Source organism: Aegilops tauschii, chromosome 1 (assembly GCF_002575655.3).
Source record: "Aegilops tauschii subsp. strangulata cultivar AL8/78 chromosome 1, Aet v6.0, whole genome shotgun sequence".
NCBI lineage: Eukaryota > Viridiplantae > Streptophyta > Magnoliopsida > Poales > Poaceae > Aegilops > Aegilops tauschii.
This window is the reverse complement of record NC_053035.3, coordinates 186,478,375-186,488,482: the sequence shown is the minus strand read 5'-3', so window position 1 is coordinate 186,488,482 and position 10,108 is coordinate 186,478,375. Positions and strand designations below refer to the sequence as shown.

Genomic DNA, 10,108 nt, shown 5'->3' with positions numbered 1-10,108 from the left:
CAGAACTTCAATTTATCTGCCAATGGTAGGGTGAGCACCAGCGCCGGGCTAACCATGTTCTTCGAGAGTGTTGTCGATGCCCTCATGAAGATCAAAAACAACCATGCTGCTTCGCTTGCCGCAGAAGCTCGCAAACTCTGCCAAGGTGTTCTCTTCAAGGTGCTCGTCAAGGTTGGCTATCGGAACCCAAGCATCAACTTCACCAACGTCCTTGCAACCTTGCTGAAGGATGCTGACACCAAGGCGATTGAAGAGGTTGTTAGGCCGATCGTTGACAAGATGAGCAAGGTGAAGAAGGCTGAAGGTCAGTGCAGGGACTAGTTGTCGTGCCTCTCTTGTTGCCAGCAGTCCATGTTGAAGCCAATATTTATCTTAAGTTAGAACTGCTGCAAGTTTTGGATGTAATATAAACTGGATGTATTTGATGAATGTATGCTATTTTCCCCTTGTTCAGTTCTGTTTTTGCATGTCTTATACCCTACGCTATTTTAGAAACCTGCCACTACGCATACTTGCGATGAGCGTTTGGGGAATGGGTCCTTAGCAGCCTGCTGGAAATGTCGCTGCCGGCATGGTCACTTGGCGGTCTCAGTGCAGCTACCTAAATTGTTGAGGCGACTAGAAACAAAGTAAGAGCGCAGTTGATCACGACAAGGTTCCCTCGCGTGCAGGTTTTCCATACAAAGGCCAGAAACGTTCAAGGGAAAGTAGCTCTACAACAAAGAATTTCGTTTGGAAGTTTTCCAACTTAACTTTTCTTTGTTGTACTTCTTGTCATGGAATATTAAGTTCAACTTCACTTGTCAGTATCCATAGCATCATTCTCCCTCGTATACATGCATGCGAGGCAACCTTCTATCCCTTGAGAAAAAGAAAGAAGAGAAAATAGAGATATGGAACCTTGACGATTCGTTAACATCCATACAAGGGAAATGTAACACAACGCCAGAGATAAGCACATATAAGTAAACATGTGAATCGACAAGAGTTGTGAAACACTTAGCTTTATGTTGTGAAACACAAAGGATTACATGCCTTGTCGCCAGACTCGTACAAAAGGTGGTTGTCGGGCAGCCCGGCAACCCGCACCTTACATATAGAACTGGCGAAGATGCTCAATATTCCATGAGTTGTGCACTGGAGTGCCATCTTCGGTCTCTAGGCGGGTTGCGCCAGGCCAACTGACTCGTACTACTCGATAAGGGCCTTACCACTTTGGCATCAACTTGTTTGAATTCTTGGTGGACTGAACTCGCCGAAGAACAATGTCACCCTCCTCAAGGCTCTGGGTGTGAACTTCGCGGCTGTGATAGCGTTGCAAAGTCTACTGCTAACATGCAACACGTACAACAGCCTCAGTGAAATCTTCCTTGAGGAGTGTGGCATCATCTTGATACAACTGCTCTTCCTCAAGCTCATCATAAGCGAGCGATCGAGGTGACCCATACAAGAGTGCCATGGGGAGCACTTCTTCTACACCATAAACTAGGGAGAAGGGTGTCTGGCAAGTTGCTCGATTTGGTGTCATTCTGAGTGACCAAAGAACCACCGACAACTCACCAATCCAGCGTCTTCCGCACTTGTGCAGCTTGTCTAGAGCTCTTGTCTTGAGGCCTCGTAGCACTTCAGAATTTGCCATTTCTACCTGGCCATTGCTCCTTCGATGAGCAACTGATGCAAAGCAAATCTTGCTGCCAAGGTCTTCGAGGTACTGCATGAAGGTGCAGCTCGTGAACTGTGTGCCTTTGCCAGTGATGACCATGTTGGGCACCCCAAAACGGCAAACAAGTCCTTTGAAAAACTTGACGACTGACTGTGTTGTCACCTTCCTCACTGGTTCTACTTTCGTCCACTTTGTGAACTTGTCGATTGCAACATACAAGTACTCAAAGCCCCCGATAGCACGGGGAAAAGGACCCAGTATGTCGAGCCCCTAGACCGAGAAGGGCCAAGAAAGAGGGATCGTCTGAAGAGCTTGAGCTGGCTGATGTGATTGCTTCGAATGGAACCGGCATGCTTCACACCTGGTTACTAGCTCAGTTGCATCCTGGAGGGCAGTGGGCCAATAGAAGCCTTGCCGGAATGCTTTCCCGACAAGGGCTCTTGATCCTATGTGAGAGCCACATATCCATGTATATCCGCCAACAGCTTCTGTCCATCTTCCTGATAAATACACTTCAATTTCACCCTATTTGGTCTGCTTCTGTATAGGTCATTGCCGGCGACCTGATACATACTAGATTGAAGGACTACTCTTTCAGCTTCTTGGTTCTCAGGAAGTTCTCCTCTTTGAAGGAACTAGATGATCTACTCTTGCCATGCCGGAGATTGTGGCTCGACGACAAGAACTAAAGGCATCCTGTCCTTTTAATTAAAAGTCCTTCTTTGGATGTAATTGGATAATAAACTCTGACAGCTTCCTGTCCTTTTAATTAAAAGTCAGTAGGAGCCTCTCCTACTGTCAGCAAGTTCTCAAAAAGAGAGCTAAAGGCATACCTTCAGCTGCGGGAACACTAGCTTCAAACTCAAGGAAATGGTTTCCTGCCAGAACTTCCTGCTCACCGACAAGCTTGTCGTTGTTCCCGGCAACACCCTTGTTGGCACCTTCTGGGAGATCGGCAGGAAAGTACTTGCTCGTATTCAACTTTCTTCTCTTGCTCTGCCCAATTGATGGTGTTATGGATGGTTGAGTCAAATGGAGCACAAAAGTTCCTGGTTCCACAGGTAGCTTGAGCGCGGCACGCTTCGATAGATCATGAGCTATGCTATTCTCTGCACGGGGGATGTGCTCTGTTTGTAATCCGTTAAAGTACTCTTCCAATTTTCTAACTTCCCAATTTTCTCACTTCATCGACATATGCTTCCATCAATGGGCTCTGATAATCCTTGTTAAGTTGTTTCACAACCAACTGTGAGTCACCTCTGATAATAAGCTTTCTGATTCCAAGGTCTGCCGCAATCCTGAGACTGGCAAGTAGTCCTTCATACTCCGCAATGTTGTTTGTCACCTTCTCCCTTGGAAAATGCATCTTAATTACATACTAGAGGTGCTCTTCGGTATGTGCGACAAACAGCACTTCGGCGCCGGTGCCTTGTAGCCAAAAAGCTCCATCAAAGTACATAACCCAGTCCTAAGATGTTTCCTTGCATGGAAGGAAGGTTTCCGCAATTTCTTCATCTATCATTGGCGTCCATTCTGCAAAGAACTTCGCCAAGGCTCTGCTTTGAATAGTTGAAGTACTTTCAAACTTGAGATCAAAGCTGACAGTTCCAACGCCTAGTCAACAATCCTACCAATTGCTTCTGGATTTCTCAATATCCTTTGCATCAGAAAGCGAGTGACGACGGTAATCTTATGTGCTTAAAAGTAGTGACACTGCTTCCTTGAGGCCATAAGGATATCAAAAAGTAGTTTCTGCACGCCAGAATATCTTGATCTTGCCCCCTGGAGAAGGGAGCTGACAAAATATACTGGGTGTTGCATCAACTTCTTCTTTTGCACAACTTGTTGTTCTGATCCATTTGCTTGCTCTGCACTTGACTTGTCGGCACCAGGACATGCCGGAGAAGATTCCGGCTTGTCACTTGATGGACCTGCATCTGCTACTTCTTCAGTTTCAGCTTCGAACTCAGCCACTAGTGCAACACTAACCACTTGATTTGTTGCCACCAAGTATAGCAGCAACAACTCTTGCGGTTTTGGCGCAACCAGTATTGGCATCGAGATAAATACCTCTTCAAATCTTGCATCGCAGCCTCCACTTCCGGAGTCCATTTCATTGGACCTGCCTTTTTCAAAATTTTGAAAAATGGGAAGGCGAGCTCAACAGATTTGGAGATGAACCTCCTCAATGCAGCAATGCAGACGACAAGGCGGCCCACATATTTGACATTTTGGTGCTTCAATCTGCTCAATTGCTTTGACCTTGTCAGGATTGGCTTCAATACCACGCTGAGAAACAAAGAACCCGAGAAGCTTGTGGTAGAGGCGAGGGTCCCGATCTTTCGATGAGATGATAACAATCGATTTGGTGGAGACGACTTTGACGATCTGACTACAAACATGCATGACGTTGCGCCTTAGCAATCGCTAAACCAACTCTGGAAGGTTATTGACCACACTGAAGCACGATCGACCTGACTACGAATGTCTATTCCCGCAAGCAATCGAAGAACAAGCAAGAATATGATAAAGCAATCTGAATATTGCGATTATGTATGTAGTGTTGATAAAAGTGGGGTTCTAAAAGCGGTCTTTGTCTGGTTGTTGGACACAAACAAAGTACATGAAGTTGTAGCAGTGGCTAACTTATAACTAATTAAAACCCAAGTCTAAAGTATGCCTCAAGGGCTGTATTTATAGGGGAAAAGAGAGGGGATTTTCTCTCCCCTTGGCAAGGTGGGACTAAAACACCTCCTGAGTCGTTTTCCCTATAATATGAACTCTAGATGTTGCCTATGAAGTAGTATTTCGAAATTACAGGGGCTTGGCCCACAAATAAGGTGGCGCAACACCAATAATAAGCTATGGACGAAATTTATGAAAGGCCATCTTGTATATTTCGTCCATCTTCTTTTATGTCATCACGGTGGCTTCAAAGTATGGAAATCTCCACCGAAAACACATTTCATGTTCCCTTCCCACGCACCTTCATCGCAAAGCTTGATCATGCTCCAGTTTTCATTCTTCTTGTCTGTGCTCCGCACTGCAACTGTAAATAACACAAATGTATCTAGGTTAGGCATCATCACATTCTCATGAACATTATTAGAAACATGACCAAGAAACGAAAGTACCTGATAATTCAACTTGCGTGCGCGAGCTCTAGTAGTTGACCCAATAGGTATAGCAGCAGGGGATGTGGGTGTAACTATGGTAGCCTTGTCCTCATTAGCTTGCCGGATGAAACACCAAACACACACTTTTCGGAGTTGAGCTTCAGATTGATCTTATACAGATTAGCAAATGTCTCTTCCAAATCTTGTATCAGTTTTGCTTTGTCCTTGGTTTTGACCACTATGTCATCCATGTATGCTTCCACATTCCTGTGCAACTGGGGCTCAAAACCAATCTGGACTGCTCTTGCAAATGTTGAACCAACACTTTTCAATCTGAAAGGCATACTTATAAAATAATATGTGCCGCATGGAGTGATAAATGCGGTCTTCTCTTCATCTTCCTTTGACATGAAAATCTGATGATACCCAGAGTAGGCCTCAAGAAACCACAGCAAGCCAAATCTGGTAGTGGAGCCAATAATCTGGTCAATGCATGGTACGGGAAAAGGATCCTTTGGGCAAGCTTTTATTGATATATGTATAGTCAATGCAAAGCCGCCATATGTCGTTCTCCTTGCACACTGCAACCAGATTGGCCAACCACGTAGGATGGCGTACTCCTCTAACCAAACCAGCCGCTTCCAACTTCTTTATTTCTTTGGCAATACACTATTGTCGTTCCAAAGCTTGCTTCCATGCCTTCTGCTTGTCGGGCCGCACACGGGGATAGAGCAAGGTGGTGCTCAATTACTTCCCTAGGAACACCGGGGATGCCAGACGCTTTCCATGCAAAAACATTGACATTCGCCCACAAGCAAGCAACAAGCGCGCTTTCCTATTTGTCATCAAGGGTGGAACTTATGTGAAAGTTCCCCCTATGTCGTCGTCCTTGACGGATACCTTCTTGGTCTCTGGTGCAGCCACTTTGTTCTTCTTCCTCTTGCTGGCAGAGCTCTCTGGGACGTCCTCGGTAGGAGCGCATCACTCCGAAGACGTGCGCTTGCTAGAGTAAGTGGTCTTGCCGGTCTTCTTCCTCTTCTTCCCCTCATGAGCTTTGTCGGCGGGAGAAAGTGCCCTTGCCGACAGATGCTGCAACTGCCTCCCAGTAGAGTTGATTCGTGCAAATCAGTGCATCCCTCTTATCAGAATGAATGGGGATGGCGTTCATCGGCCCCAGCACATCTTCAACATGTTGTAGGAATAGAGGGATGCTGCCATGAATTTTTCCAGTGCCAGGCGGCCAAGGATTACATTGTACGGCGACGGAATCGTGACGGCATCAAAGGCAATCTTCTCTATCCCGTAGTTGAGCTCACTACCAAATGTTACAGGCAAGGTGATTTTGCCAACCAACTGACTCCTGCCTGGATTGATCCTCTGGAATGTGCTTGTTTTCTTCAGATCTTCGTCAGAAATATGCAGCATCTTTATTACGTTAGGCGAGATCAAGTTGAGACCAACCCCACCGTCAAACAACATCTTCGTCACCTTGAGGTTGTGAATTGTTGCTGAAAGGAACAACGACAAGCACCCGACCGTAGTTGTGCGATCAGGGTGATCCTCAGCATCGAAGATGATGGGCGTGTTGGACCATCTCAATGGCTTCTGGGCATAGACCGCTAGTTCTGCTGCATTAACCTCATGCACCCACTGTTTTAGTTGGCGGTGAGAGGAGTGCAAAGATGTGCCTCCGTCAATGCACATCGCTACAGTGGCTTTCTAGAACTCTTGCTCACTGGACTCATCATTGTCCTCATCGTCATCCTCTTCTTTCTTCTCTCGGCCCCTAGTACGCTTCTCCTTCTGCTGCTTGGCCTTGCCGCGGTGACCTCCTCAGCTGTAACATCCTGGTTTTTGGCCCTTTTCTTTTTCTTTTTGATTTATTAGTTTTTGCTTTGATTTTCTTTTGGAGTGGTGGCTTTGCAACCTGGGAGATCATCATCATTTCCTCTCCCAAGTGACTCATCATTCTCAAAATCTTTCCCAAGATCATGTCACTTCCATTCTAGCCAAACCCTAAAATCCTTTCCTAGGGAACATTCCTTTTTCTATTAAAGGAATAACCATGTTTGACCTAGGTTGTGAAGAAACCTATATTTCTGTCACTCCCAAAATTCCCAAATAATTCTCATAGTTTCTTTGGGTCATATGTTGCTCAAATATGCCCAAACTTTCCTCTCCTAGCCCAAAAATAATTCCCCAATAAATATTCTTCATTTCTGTGAAGGAAGTGCCACCTATCCTTTACTGGTTGCTCCCAAACTTTTTGGGCATGATATATCATCCAAATCATTGCCTCATGCCAAAATTCAACTTTATTTGCCTAGCCAACTTCCCTCAGTGATTTTTCAAAGTTTATGTGAGACAGAAGGCTTTGTGAAGGAAGTACTAGCTAGGAGTATCCAAATGAGTTGAAATTTTGCACACTCCTTAATGGGCTCATATTATCCCACCCCTCCAATTTTCAGCTCCATCCAATCATATATATGAGCACAGGACCAAATCTTTGCTTTTGTCAATATTTTCAGGTTGTGAAGCAAGTATATTTTATATTGCTTCATTTTGGCTAAAACTTTACGAGAGCATTATCATATCCATATCAACTCCCTCCATCAAGTTTTGGCTCAATCCATTAATCCATTTGCCCTGTGCAAATTTTCCAAAATTCTGTCCAAAGAGATGTCTATGAAGCAAGTGCTAGTTTGGTTCATCCAAATGGCATGAAACTTTTTGGCATCTTCATATCTTCAAATCATTGGGCGATGCCCAATTTCAGCTCAACTTGCATCTTCATGTGAGTGCATCATCCAAAACTCTAATTCTGGCCATTATGGTGGTTTCTATAGCAAGTACCATATATCTTCATCTTAATGAGGTGCAAATTTGCAGAGGTGGTCATCTTAGTGTGTGATCACACCATGCCAAAGCCCCGAGTCTATCCCCTCTTGTATCTTCCTCACCTCAGCACAAACACCTTGCTGTTGCAATGTGTTGGAGCCTCCTGCCAATATCTTCTTTGCCCCTGGACCGAATTCTTTCTTCATCTATACTGAGGGCACTACTGTCTATCTACTAGACATGGTCAGCCCGGCTAGGGTGCACCGCTTGTGCTAGCTCATGCGGTGACCACGGGTCAGACAGGCCAAAACTCATGCTCTGGCAAGACCTGGGCGCTGTTCTCCTCTGCTCCTTCCTTGTCTCGACGTCAAAACATGTCCTGGAGCTTCCCCGTGATCGACTTGATCATCCCGTGCTCGGGCCCCCTCCTGGTTCGCCATTAATGCGTCACAAAACCCATGCCCGTGCCATTACGAGCTGCGATCCCCCATTAGAGCTTGGCGTGAGCGCGCCCGTGATGCTCTAGAGCCCTCCCCGCAGCTATATAAGAGTGTCCCAACCTCTCCCGCAGCTCCCAAGCCTCTCCTCGTTCCTCCTCGACCACGGGAGTCACCACACCTCGCCTTGCTCCCAAGCCTCTCCTCGTTCCTCGTCGACCACCGGAGTCGCCACACCTCGCCTCACATTGCCTCTGTCCTCCATGGCCACCTCGACCTCGGCATAGTTCCAACCACCTCATGCCTCCTCTCCTCCTCCTACCACCTCCACCATGTTCCCCTCGTCCCACTGAGCCGCCCCACCCCGCTTGCCCTCGCCGGAGAGCCCTGCATCGCCGACAACCACCATCACCGGCCGCCTCTGCCTCCTCTCGGTCCCCCTTCTGCCCCTGCGTCCTCCCTTCCTCCCTGGCGCTTCCTTCTCCCTTGATTGGGTGCGGCGCAGTCCCGTGGTCCTGCCGGGGCCCTCGGCCGGGCCAGGGATCGCCGGAGCTGGCTGGCCCCTTGCCGCTTCCCTCCCCTGCTCCCCTCCTCTGCCTCACGCGAGGAACAACACGGGGAGGAAGAAGACGATCCAGTCGGCCGCCCTGCCGCGCGGGGCCCGCCTGTAAGCCTCAGGGCGTTGACCCAGCCGGCCGGGCCCATCGCGTTAAGTGGAAACGTACTTTCGGGGTTTATGTCTTCATTGTTGAGAAGGCGTATTCCCGCCGGCTGTGGTAAGAAATACGTTTTCACTTCTCAAAACTGTATTTTTCTTCTGCTTCAACCAGGAATGCGTTTTCACTTCAGTGAAAGCATACTTCCAGAAATTGCGTTTTCAGTTTAATCACTTAGGGGGCTGTTTGTGGTTATATTTTTACAGATGGGTCCCTGGCAGTCAAACACTCATATCTTTTTGCTCACAACTCCAAATGAGATGATTCCAAAGCCCACTTCTTCGTCTCGTCAAGCCCGTTCTGTTGGTGTCATTTTCACCATGTGTTAACATTCTGAAAATGACCATTATGCCCTTTCCCTTATTCAGCCCCCTCGGAGAGAGAACATTCTCCGGCGATTCTTTCCGCGAGCTTCTCGCATTTCTTCGCGGTGAATCCATCCATCCCAGACAAGCCACACCCTCCATTTACAAGATTGCAATGCAATGCCATGGTTTAAATTACTTAAACTTGTTTAAAATATTGCATTAGCTATGTGTGATTTTGTTCATGGCATTTCTCGGAATATTATTTTGATCTTGCTATTGCCATGATGTTGCTTTGAGTTCTAGGAATAATATGTTGCAGCTTATGAGGATGACATGTGGCCATTGGATTATTAGTTGCTTATATTATGATTATTTTCATGTTGGTACCTGGTATTATATTTTGGAGTATTACTTTGGATGTAATGTTGCCATTGGATTATTAGTGGCTAGTATTATTTTCATCATGATGATAGTTCATGTTATGTTTTGGAGTATGATTTCAGAGATGATGCTTGCATGTGGATCTTAGCTGGATAGCTTGTTCATGCTATTGGAGTAGTAGTATTATCGTTCTTGGATTCATCATGATAGTAGTGATATGTTGCCCTCGGAGTATTTGGATATGATGATATTATGCTTTGGATTATTTGTTGGGTAGAGCTATGAATTGGATTACAGGTTGATAGATAATGTCGGAGTATCAGTTATCACTGTTATATTTTTAGGGATAAATTCCGTCCTTAAGTTGGTGAGGTGCCACCGAACCTCGCTTTTCCAGTGCAACCACATTTGCCTCTATGGGAAGGCCCTAATGGTCTATTGTCATGTCTCTCGCCGGTGCCTCCAATGAGGGAAGGTTATGGGCATGCGGTACCCTGGCCCGGTAAGCAGACATAACCTTGTGTGCCCGTGGTTGGTATTGAGATCTCTTGTCCCCGTTTGGGACCGTTCTTGGTTTTGCCATGACAGTGGCGGTTGGATATGTTTGGTAGATATCGGGGCCACCCATGACTTAGACCAAGAGGAGAGT

At 46.4% G+C, this 10,108-nt stretch overlaps 1 protein-coding gene across 1 annotated transcript; it reads right to left on the bottom strand.

Moving 5' to 3' along the window:
• Positions 1–1,330: 1,330 nt before the first annotated feature.
• On the bottom strand, positions 1,331–1,762 carry LOC141027955 (uncharacterized). Its single transcript, XM_073505639.1, has one exon. It carries the CDS (start codon positions 1,760–1,762, stop codon positions 1,331–1,333), a length of 432 nt encoding a protein of 143 aa, XP_073361740.1.
• Between the last annotated feature and the right edge of the window lie 8,346 nt (positions 1,763–10,108).

Excerpts from the sequence above, each read along its gene's own strand:
- LOC141027955 (XM_073505639.1), bottom strand. The coding sequence starts at position 1,762 with ATGGTCATCACTGGCAAAGGCACACAGTTCACGAGCTGCACCTTCATG.